Raw genomic sequence first — 12,555 nt, forward strand, 5'->3', positions numbered from 1 at the left:
TGAATACCCCAATTAACTATAAAGGACATGTGAAGAAAGATGTTATCTGCATTGAGAAAGAACTGATAAAAAGAAGTATGTAAAGAATAATTTTACATACACACACACACACACACACACACACACACACACACACACACCCCTATTTGTGTCTAATGGTAGCCATCTCTAAGACAGGGGAGAGGGAAAAGAAGAAAAAAGAAAAAAATTACATAATTTTGTTGTATATTTGAAAGGAATAGCAAGTTGGTAGATTTGCAGTTTCATGTACAGTCATCTTTTGTATTTTGCTTTGTTATGGAAATGCTTGTTTTATTCTATAAATTAAAATTAAAAATAAAACAAAGCAACAATTAAGGGCTGCCCTGAGGGGGTTGGTTCACCATCCTTGGTGATCTTTAAGTAGAGGCTAGATGACTACTTGTGTTTGTTATAGTGGGGATTCCTTTCATGAATGGGTCTGGATACAGCCCCTAAGACTCAACTCCTAAATTCTGTGATCCTGAGAGCATTCCAGGGAAGAGGGATAGTCTGTGGAAAGGCATGGAAGAGGGGCTGGAATGTCAGCAAGTGGTTTGGCCCAGTATGGAAAGGATGTGGACAAGGTGCAGATTGGATTGGATGACTTTTAAAGTCCCGAGCAGCTGTGGCCTGTAAAAATTCCTCTGAATTTGCAGGGGGGAAGGCAGGGCAATTGGGGTTAAGTGACTTGCCCAAGGTCACACAGCTAGTGTGTCAAGTGTCTGAGACCGGGACTTCAGGGTCGGTGTTCTACTCACTGCGCCACCTAGCTGCCCCTACCTCATGTGATTTCAACCCCTTAGCTTCTAGTTTCTCTCTGGAAACATAAAGAATAAATCTAGTCTTCGAGTTTTAGAAGACCACTCGAATCGCCTAACAAGGAGTCCATTTTTTCCTGGACCCAAAGTTGTACTTGGATTTTTTTTTTCCTTGTAAGGTTTCCACTAAAAAAAAAAAAGCAGTGTGAGAAACCCTGATGAACTCAGTAATGAGAAAGGTCAAGGCTTCGACAGGGTAAGGGTAGGGACTTGGTGGAGTGGAGGGGTTTGATGAAAACCCAAGCCGTCACAAGAAGCTGCTGCATCCTCAGCCTCGTCACAATTGAGCACTTTGCTAGATCATATCCAACCAACCCTTAGGTGCCATTCCAACAGGGTGAACATTTCCCTTTGGTGTATAGAGGTGGGGAGCCTGCTTACCAGTCAGATCAAGTACGTGGTGGGGGTTAGGGAGAGGTGGACAGACCCCTTCTCCAACTAACAGGAGACGAGTAGCAGTAGCGGGTGGAGGGCAGTGGCGAGTCTGGAATTCCTGAAGCTCTGCAACTGAAACTTTGCTAATACGCAAACTCCCCAGGCCACCTCCCTTTTCGCCAGGACATTTGTTCCCAAGGAGCTAAAAGCGTCCTTTTCACGCTTTGCATTTGAATCAAGGTTGCTAGGCTGACTGAGGAATACGGGTGCGGTGCGCAACCAAAGCCCTAATACTGTGAGGCGCGTCGGGGGAAAAGAGTGAGCGGATCTGCAGAGCCCCAGAGACCCCCTGCTCCCTTCCCGAGTGGGACCACGCCAGCACCTCGTTCAGTTTGCTCGGAGGCTTGTGGCTTCCCCGCCGTGCGGAGTGTGAGCGCTCCGCCTGCAGCAGCAACAGCAGCTCCGCACAAACCGGGTCCCCGGGTGCAAAACCAGTCCCGCAGCGCGCGCTCAGCCCAGTCCGGGAGGGCTCGCGCCAAAGCCTCAGGAAACTCTCCCCGCTACTCCCCCACTCGCCGCCCCGCCCCACTCCCTGTCCCCCATCCCTCGTCTCCCATCCCTCGTCCGCTGCCCCACCACCAGCAGCAGAGACCTAACGGGCCAATGGAGCACTGACCACCGCGGCCAGGAGGGAGGAAGTAGCCTCCCCCAAGGAGGAGGGGAAGAGCCCGCAACACGGCTATGCGGGAGAAACGGCTCACCACCGGTACGTAGCGGAGGCAGCAGAGTGCAGGAGGACGGAGGGGAGGAGCCTTTGGCTTGGCCGCCATTGGCCCGCCCCGACAAGGCCCCGCCCCCGAAAGGCCCAGCGCCGTTGGGGGCGGGGGGTGGGGTGGGGTCCTTCTCCTAGGACTAAACCTCCCACTTTCCCTACCTCTGCGGAAAGAAACCTGGAACCTTTGCGCATCTGCAGGGCCCGCCCCCCTCCCCCTCCATCAGAAAAAAGACCAATTGCTACACACGCATTGATGTGTGACTGCGCCTGCGGTTTGCACCTAGCTAATTTAGCGCCAGCAAGTCTTTTGATGCCCTCTCAATAACCGGGTGAGACGGGTGCTATAATTATTTTATAATTAGTTCTCCCTATTTTAAAAATGGGGAGACTGGAACATGTGGGGAAAACGGAGTTCACAACTCTGAGAACTTGAGCAAATTAACATTTCTGAAGCGGGGAGGCTATTATCTAGTGTGTTGGTTGTTCCAACTTTGTGTCATCTGCAAATCTGATGAGCATGCCAATCACCATTAAAAAAAAGTTAAACAGCAAAAGACTAAGCAACCTGGAAGGCAGACTGGATAGAACACCTGGGCCTGCAGTCAGGGTGACCCTGGGCAAGTCATTTAACATCTGTCTGACTCAGTTTTCTCATCTGCAAAAGTGGGAATAATATTATAACACCTACCTCCCAGGATTTATAAAGCATTTTGCAAACTTAAGGCAAGATACACACACACACACACACACACACATACACACACACACACACATACACACACACACATATGTATATATATATATACATATATACATGTATAAAGTAATATATGTGTATACACATACATTGTGCATATATATAGTACACATGTGATATATATGTGTATATATAGTGCTTTAAGGTTTGCTAAGTATTTTACAAATTTCTTTTTTGATTTCTATATATCCATATAATTTGAAAGAGCCAAGGTCTTCCTCACTCCTATCTATCATCCATCCATCCATCCATCCATCTATCCAACATATACATACATATATATGTATATACACACACACCTCCATATCTATATATTGATATCTCTACCTGGGTAACTAGGTGACACAGTGGATAAGGTGCCAGGCACAAAGTCAGGAAGACTTGTCTTCCTGAATTCAAATCTGACCTCAGACACTTATAGTTGTGTGACCCTGGGCAAGTCTAAACGTTATTTGCCTCAGTTTCCTCATCTGTAAAATGTTCTGGAGAAGGAAATGGCAAACCATTCCAGTATCTTTGCCAAAAAAAAACCCAAATGGGGTCATGAAGAGTTGGTTCCGACTGAAATATGACTGAACAAAACGCACACAGATGTGGATATGTATATTTATATATGTATATATACACACACATTTATGTGTATGTGAATCAAATGAAATATTTGTAGGGCACTTTGCAAACCTTAAAGCAAGATATATATATAGCAATATATAGGCATACATGCACATACATTGTATGTGTATAGTGTATGTGTGGTCTCTGTGTGTGTGTGTGTGTGTGTGTGTATAGTGCTTTAAGGTTTGCAAAGTGTGCTTTACAAATATCTCATTATATATATCAAATTTGAAGACTCAAGGTCTTCCTTACTCCTAACTATATCTCTATATACATACACATACATATATACACATACATATATGTGTGAATAAATCAAATGGGATATTTGTAAAGCACTTTGCAAACCTTAAACATTAAATATATATTTATACACATACATATAAGCTATATATATGTATATATGCACCTTCCATATACACACAGACACACACATGCTAGCCTTTACTATTACAGACACAAAGGGTCTTCCTCACTCCCAACTAAACTACCTAGACATTGCTTCTCCTAAGAAAGGGAGACCACCTCCCTCCTTTCTTTAGCCCACCGGACTTTACAGAAGTCCATCTTTGACATTTATTTACATTAATAATAGATAGGTGTGTAGTCCTCCACCAACCTTTAGCCTACTAGATTCTGCAGAAATCTCTTGCTGACATTACATTTCTTATCAGTCCATGTGTCTAACATGGGCCTGTCCAGTGGGTTGGTTACACATATATTTTCCTTTTATCCTGGTGACTAATCAATATAGAGCAATTGAAGGCCAGGTTAAATCCAAAATGACGGTAAAGTTAATTAATAGATGATGCTTTTAAAAGCCTGTTTGCCAACTTTAAAGGGCACTATGGATATGGGTGGATGAGAGAGAGCAGCATGGTGGAGTGGATAGCAGTTATGAAGTCAGGAAGATCAGATCCCTAACATCCTGTTGTGTGATTCTGAGCAAGTCAATTTACTTAAATTCTCAGAGCTCTAAGCAGCTCCTGAGGACCGTAAATTGCAGTGAAGATGCCTGCCTGCCCTGCTATAGGGAGTTTGCTCACCTGAGAGTTTCCTATAATAATGAAATCCATGCTAATGAAAGATCTAGCCCCTTTCCCCATATTTGTAGATTATGATTACTTACACATAGCGACACTGGTTCTTATGGCAACATTAAATGGCTGTAAAGATGAATCAGATTGAGTGATAAAATTCATTATTTCATTTTGTTGCAGAGCCACCAGTTATAACAGAAGAAGGGTTTGTAAGTACACATTAGAGTGACTGAAATGTTCTTTTTGCTCTGTTCTTGTTAGGAAATAGTATGGACTGCAGAGATAAAAGCTATTATGTTTTCTTTATTGCTGCAAGTGATAAGTGTGTTTTATTCAATTAGTGGCAACAGCTGGATGTAAACATGTGCAATTTAAATTAGTTTTGATTGATGTTTGCTAAAATAAAGTGGAATGCTGGTTATAAGGTTTCAAAAAGAAGTATTTTACTATTGGGTGCATTCTATGTTCTTTGCACGCTGGAAATATTAATTAGACAAAGCACTAATTTAGGAAATATTGTTAACTTATATTTCATTTTTGTTTTAATTTTGCTCTCAGTTTGGACTTCTGATTTTCCCCCCATTTAACGGTATTTTATTTTTTCCAATTACATGTAAAAATAGCTTTCAGCATTAACTTTTATAAGATTTTTAATTCCAAATTTCTTTCTCCCTCCCTCCCTCTCTTCCTTCCCACCTCCCTGTATGAGCAAAGCAATAATCACTCACAGGACTGATGGTGCATCCGCTCCCTCCCTCAGTTCTAACTGCTCTCCCAGCATTTCCTGTGACACACTTTCCTTTTCCTGTCAGGAAGCTCCTCCCACCACATGTGACTTAGGCTTCCTGTGATGTAAGCAGGTCACATGGTCTATTAATGGGTGGGGAAGATCTTCAAATCTAAATTGTTATACACTCCCCAAGAGAGAAAGCAATCTGATATTGGCTATATATGGACAATCATATTAAATAAATTTTAGACTTCTGATTAAAAATCAGAGGACTATTGCATACTTCTGACCTTTTAACACATATTTTGTTAGCTAATTTTTCATTTATTTTTTTCTATTTCAGTTTACAATAGAAATTAATGGTTTCTTGTTTCAGTAGCTGGTTTTAGGTTGACTAAAATAAATATTTGTGGAGAGAAATGCTTATATACCTTAAGTTTACATTTAAATACAAAATTTCTCAGTCCTTTTTTTCTTTGACATCTCTGTAGTATTTGACACTATTGGCTAATCTTTCCTTGAAGCCCTATTCTTTGGTTTGTGTGATACTAAAATACTTTTGTTCTCCTCTTTTCTCTCTGATTTGCTTCTTCTCTGTCTCCATCACTGGCTTCTCTTTCTCCATCTTTCCTCTAACTGATACCCTGACCAAGATTCAGTCTGTAGCCCTTTATACTTCTCTCTATATTTTCTTCTTTGGGATCTCATCCACTCTCACACATGTATCTTCATGTCTTCCATTATTATTAGCTCTTTGGGGATGACTATATCTCAAGCCCCAAACTCTAGACCTGCCTCTTCATGGAGTCCTAGAGGACATTTTTTTTGAGTTGTCCTGATACCTCAAATTCAGCAGATATAAAACTGAACTCATCCCCTTTCTCTTCAAACCATATCATTGTAGGTTATGGTCACTCCTTTGGTTTATAAAGTCTTATATTGTCATTTATCATACTATTATTACTTCTGTAGTATCATTTTTGCATGTTTTGTTACCCTAACTGGACTGTTCTTCCAATTTAGGAAGCATGTTTTATGATTAATTCTCTCCTCCCTCTAATGCATTTAACAGAATCTTTACCAGATTAATTTTCCTTAAAAGGTTAATGCAATTTTCTAGTCCTTTGCCCATTTGAATAGTTAAGGTAAGCAAGCCCTTTGAAAGTTTATATTTTTTGGTAATCAGTCAAAAATTTTTATAGGGTCTTCCTGTTATGAAACATTTATGTTTGAGTTTTTAGCTATAGATGCACACTAATTCTACATTTATTTAAAATAAGGCATAAATACATTTTAAAAAATTGGCCAATACAAGAAAAACAGTCACATGGAAATAATAGAATTGTGTCATATTGTTAGTCTTTATATTGTGTTTGTGAGATTGAAATGTAATTCCCATTAGAAAAATAAACACAAATTATGTAACATAGCATTCCATAATGCTTTTTTTTAACATAATGGAAATAATTACTAATGAAATAAGATGTTTTATTATTTACAAAAGATATTCTGTTCTTGCCAGTTGCTTTTCAACTTTACCAGTTTAAAAAAGTCTTAGAATTGGTGAACTAAATCTCCATGGTAAATGCACAAAATTTTCTTTGCATTTAGAAAATTTTCATTTTCTAAGTTTCTGTATGCTCTGACACATTAGAGCAAAGTAGGAGTTGGAGCCCCTAAATGCATCTTCTCCTAAAGAGAAAAAGAAGCAATATTTTCTTCTCTCTCCTCAACCTGCCTTCATCGAGTCTCTTGATATATATACACCTTCTCTAAAACTTTACCTTTTGCTTCTTTTTCTTCTGCAGTAAGATTTGTTTTTAAACAATCTGCTACATTTATTCTCCAAGAAATCAGTGTAGAAAGTACTTCAGCACCTTCATAGTGGAGGTGATATTATTTGATGACAACAAAAGAAAAATTTTAAAAAGAAAATTGAATTTTTCTACTTGCATTCTTTCTAATTCAATTTTAAGTTCTTTAAGAGAAACTCTTGGTTTCCTTGCATCTTCCTTTCAGACATTAGCTTAATAAATATCAATTGACTAAAAAGGACTTTAAGATCTATATTCTAGGCAATTTATAGTACACAGACAATGATATAGTCATAGTTTTTCCCATTTAATAGTATAAACATTTGTTTTCATATTACAGGAAGATTCTTTAGCAACTGATAATTTGCTTGTGGACTACTTCAATGAATTTTTAAGTCTTCCAGTAAGTATTATGTTATGGTTATCTTTGCCCTTCACAGCAAAACCAATGATGACTAAGTTCTGATGTAAAATAAATGTATTTAAGGATAATGTTTGTTTGAAATATTAATCAAAAGAAAAGAACTTGCTGACTTTTCTAAGTGTTTCAGATAAAATTTTTATGTCTTCACAGAGTTAGTAATTAACTTGAATTTTACTTTCATATGTTTTTAGTGAATTTACTAGGATTCCAACCACCCATTTTTCCTGTATCAGTCTTAAAAAGCAGCATATATTAAGTGTCTCTATTTTGCACTTGACATTCATTATATTAAGCTTCATACAGAAAATAATGTAAAGTGTGAAACCCTTGCGACTCTTGTTCCTTCTGAAAATATAAGCGAATACTCACTTAATGAAAATAAAAGTTTAAGCTAGCAAGCCAAATGCTGTAATGCGATACTTTTTGGTTTTAAGTTCTCATTCTTCTATCTCTTAGATTTTTCCCTTAAACTTGTTTTTTTTTTGTAAGAACCCTTTATGGCTACATTTGTTTCATATATAAACTCATGTTTTTAGTTTAATCTTCGCGATATGTGAAACAGTAAGAGGAAAAGATTGCTTAAGAATATATGAGAAATAGCAGTGATTAATGTTGATGAGGTAGATAAAACTTTTTTGAGTTGGTGAACTATTTCTAAAAGTACATGTGGAACTTTCAAGGAGGGTAGTATTTAAAACTTGTACAGAAAAGTTCATAATAACACTTTGTTCTCAAGTTTTAAGTATCTAGTGAATGAAGAAAATGATTCATTGCTCTCTGTGTCACAATATTGATAAGTTCTTCTTGGATTTAAAAGCCTTTTGTACTAACACCTTTGGTACTTTAATGGAACTTTGATCTCATTGCTGTGTGGGAATCATTTTCTCCCCAACTTATACCTCAGATACCTTCGACATCATTCTCCATTCTCCCCTCCTTTGCTCTAATTTCGGAAGAGGTTTCCCTTCTCAGTGTCCAAAACAATTCCTATATTTGTGCTCTTGATTCTATCCCTTCCTGTTTTCCCTAATTCCCTTTGCTATCATCCCTTCTTTTCCCTTAATTTTCAAACCTTCCTTACCCACTGGATCTTTCCTTGCTTGATATAAACATCCCCCAATTCTTTGGATAAATAAGCTAATTTCTAAAGATAAGTGAGTTAAGAGTGTTTTGTCTTTATGTTTCCTCAGTGCCTGGCAAATAGGAGGAATCTATTAATGCCTGTTGATTGTTTGGTCATTCCAGAAACTTTGGTCTCAAGGAAAATTTACCAGGAAATGCAGTGCGCTGAAATTAGAACTCCAACATGCTCTGAGTGTTTTATCTTGGAGGCAAAAAGTATATTTGCTTGAGTGTCAAATTCAACTCTTAAGCTATCATCATTTACATCTCCTTCCCTTCAAATCCTAGAAAAATTTTTTAATACTTATCATTACTTTCTCAACTTCTACTCAGATTCTCTCTTTATAGATAAATCCGATAGTTTTTTTTTTATTCTCGGCCCTTATGTAGGAGAGGAGGAAGTATCCATGGTGTGGTAGAAAAGGGTTGGATTTGGAGTTGGAGAACCTGGATTCAGAGAGTTTTCCCACTTACAAACTGTGTGATCTTGGTCAAGTTACTCTTCTCTGGGCCTCAGTTTTTCCTTATCTGTCAAATAAAAGGATTGGACTAGATGTTCTTTAAATTTACCTTCAAGCTCTAAATCTGATGCTTCATCTCAGCAGCATTTAGTAATAAATAGTGAATCCCTAAAGTCTGTCTCCTGGTTCTTCTCAGTGACCATTCCTCCTCAGTGTCCTTTGTAGGATCACCATACACATTGCACAGTGTGGATATATAGTAGGCTTTGAGTTGAGATCCTTTCTTTCTCTGTACATTTTTGCTCTTGGTGACCTCTTCAGCTCTTATATGTTAAACTATCATCTGTGACCAGATGACAACCAAATCTACATGTCTGGCCTTCATGTCTCTTTTGAATTCCAGTCTTGCATCATTAACAGCTTGCTATACATCTTTATCTGGATGTCTCAAAGGCATCAACATATCCAAAACAGAACTCACCATCTTTCCCCTTACACTCAAGTTTTACTTTGTTTCAAACTCTCCTTTCTTTCAAGGACTCTACATTCCTTCTAGTCATCTAGGTTGGCAACCTAAGAGTCATCTTTGACTCTTCACTTTCCATCACACCCCACACCTCCTATATTTTGAGTGTAAGCTTTTTATCTTTGCTTTATGGAATATCGTATTCCAAAATCTCCTCTCATCTATAATAGAAGCTATAAGTTCTTGGGTAATTCTGGCTGAGTGGCTCCTTGATACTTGAACCTCTTTTTGTATGCTTGCAGCATTTTCTTTGACATGGGGACTCTAGATTTTGGCCATGACTTTCCTTGGATTTTTCCTTTTGGGATTCCTTTCAAAAGGTGATAGGTTGATTCTGTCTTCTTATATTTCTCTAGTTCTAATAGATTCAGGCTGTTTCTATTTATGACTTTTTAAAATATGGTCTTGAGGCTTAAATTTTTTTTTCATTCTTTTGACTTTGTTCTATTGTTTCTTGAAATGTCATGGACTCATTGGCTCCTACTTGCCCAATTCTAACATTTAAGGAATTATTTTCTTCAGTGAGCTTTCATACCTCTTTTTCCATTTGGCCAATTCTGCTTTTTAAGGAGTTCTTTTCTTCAGTGAAGTTTTGTGCCTTTTTTAATAATTAAGTCAATTCTGTTTTTTAAGGTGTGATTTTTCTTCAGTATTTTTTTTCTGTACCTCTCTTACCAAGCTGTTAATTCCCTTTTCATAAATTTCCTGCATCACTTTCATTTCTTTTCCCATTTTTTCCTCTACCACTCTTATCTCTAACTCTTCCAGGAATTCTTGCTGGCCTTGGGTCCAATTAGCATTTTCCTTTGAAGTGTTGCTTGTAGGTGTTTTCCCATTGTTGTCATTTAAATTTATATCTTGGTCTTTGTTGCCACCACAGTAGCTTTTTATAGTCAAGTTTCTTTTGTTTGTTTGTTTGTTTGTTTTCTCATTTGTTCAGCCTGTTTCTTGACTTTGAACTTTATGTTAAAGTTGGGCTCTGCTTTCCTGGGCATGGGGAGGCACTGTCCCAAGCTTTAGACTTTTTCATGCAGCTGTTCTGGGAGTCTGCAAGTTTTGGGTGCTTCTAAGATGGTATTATTCTGGGAGAGATGTGGTCACTGCTCTCTTTGTCTGTATTCTGGCCTTTACCCAGGAAGACCCCATGCTCTCCTGCAGCTGCAAGTGCTAGTGTTCTTCTTGACCCTGGAACTGTGACCAGGGCCCCTGCTCCCTTGTAACCTCTCACAAGTGTTTCTCTCTGCCCTGGATCTGTGATCCAGAACTGCTTATGGGCAACAGAGTTTCCAATCAGTGCCATCTGCACTCAGTGCTAACAAAGGGTCCTCTGTAATCTCTTTCTGACCAGTTGTCTGACCCCTTTTACTATCTCTGGGCTGAGATCTCTGGAAGCTGCTGTTGTCACTGCTGTAATAGATACTTCCTAGCTCCACTGTGGGCCTGTGCCCACCCTAGTGTTACAGACCTCTCTTACGGATGTCCTAAGTGCCTTAGGCTGGAAAAGTATCTTCCTTTGATCTTTTCATCACTTTTCTGCTCCTCAATTTGATTTCAGAAGTTATTTTAAAGTAGTTTGGAGGAGAATATTGGGAAAGTTCACCTGGGTCCCACCTCGTACTCTGCCATCTTGGCTCCACCACTTAGGGGTTTTTTTAATTATGTTTTTCAGGGAGTCCAGTGGTTATTAAATTATTTCTCCTTGGCCTGTTTTCCAGGGTAGTATTTTTGGTGTCCAATATCTTATATTTTCTTTTTTTCAATTTATGATTTTGTTCTCATTTTTTTTTTTTACTGTCTCATGGAATAATTGATTTCTGTTTGGCCCATTCTGGTTTTCAGAGAGTCCATTACTTGGATTAAGGTTTGCCACTTTTTATTCTTACCTATTTATTTTCCTTCCATTTCTTAACTCCAGAGCTTTCAGTTCATTTTAAATTTCTTCCAGGTATTCATGTAGTTATTGTGGAAAAATCCATTTTTTTTTCCTTTAAGTCTCTTTGTAGTTCTTACAGAATTACTCCTGCCTTCACTTGGAGATCTCTAAATGCATAATAATTTTTAATATAGTGTTTTATTTACTCATCTCTCTGGCTTTAGTTTCTGAATTTTGAGGGTTTGTTCCAGGTCCAGGATTCACCCCCTGTTACACTTTTGAGTGGGCCCTACTTGGTCCCTCTTGGGTCCCCTGGGTTCCTGTGCTGACCTCTACCTCACAGCGTTAGAGCCCTCTGTGTCTTTGAGCTTCAGAGTACTGGATCTTTAGGGTCTTCTCTGGCATTTCAACGTCCCAGAGTCTTCTCTGGCATTTCATATCATTAGTGTTAGAACCTAAGATCCCCAGGGGTACCGGGTTCTGGTCCAAGTGCACTATGTTGGCTTTTACCTATTGCCTCTCCATGGCATGTCTAACTTCCACATCTATTGGGGCTTTTTGATGACCATAGGGTATTCTGACAATGCCGAGGCTTTCTCAGAACCTTTGGCTCTTGATGCCTCCGGACACAGAGCCTTGCAGGCTATGTCTGGTCACACTGGGTGGTTGCCCTATTCTAGTGCTGACTTTCTTGGCAATCCCTGTCCTCTTGCTCTCACGCTTGTGGCTGACGTCTTATGCATTTCTGGGATGGAACAAGGCACTTGCTATAGTTTCTTATTGTATTTCTTTATCATTGTACAGTATAGTATGAACTGTTTTTACTGGAGTGGGTATGTGAGTGCAAGGCAGTTTGCCTCCTGTTCACATCCCTGCCCTTATCTAAACAGTTGCCAGGTTTTATGGATTCTACTTCTTCTGGAAGATTTAGACCTGAGAAAGGATCAAGAGATTCTAATAGCTATCTTCCAGAACATCTTTTGCATCCGTCCCTTTCTTTGCATTCACATCATCACTACCCTCATTACTTCCCTCACCTAGACTATTGCAGTAACTTCCCAATTGGTCTCTTTGCATCTGTCCTGTCATCTCCAGTCCCTCTTCCACACAGAAGCCAAATTTATCTTTCTCTAACAGAGATCTGACCATGCTGTTCCCTCTTCAAGAGGCTCCTTTGTTTCCGTTACCTTTGGGATAAAATGAA

General features: G+C 39.0%; 1 protein-coding gene across 1 annotated transcript in view; it reads left to right on the forward strand.

Annotated features, from left to right (window-relative positions):
• The first annotated feature begins 1,955 nt into the window (after positions 1 to 1,955).
• Positions 1,956 to 12,555, forward strand: part of RGS22 (regulator of G protein signaling 22) — a 162,682-nt gene continuing 152,082 nt past the window's right edge. The window contains 3 exon segments of the mRNA XM_036740854.1: positions 1,956 to 1,980; positions 4,582 to 4,610; positions 7,286 to 7,348. Coding sequence (XP_036596749.1) covers positions 1,956 to 1,980; positions 4,582 to 4,610; positions 7,286 to 7,348 — 117 coding nt within the window.

Source organism: Trichosurus vulpecula, chromosome 1, assembly GCF_011100635.1.
Source record: "Trichosurus vulpecula isolate mTriVul1 chromosome 1, mTriVul1.pri, whole genome shotgun sequence".
Lineage (NCBI taxonomy): Eukaryota > Metazoa > Chordata > Mammalia > Diprotodontia > Phalangeridae > Trichosurus > Trichosurus vulpecula.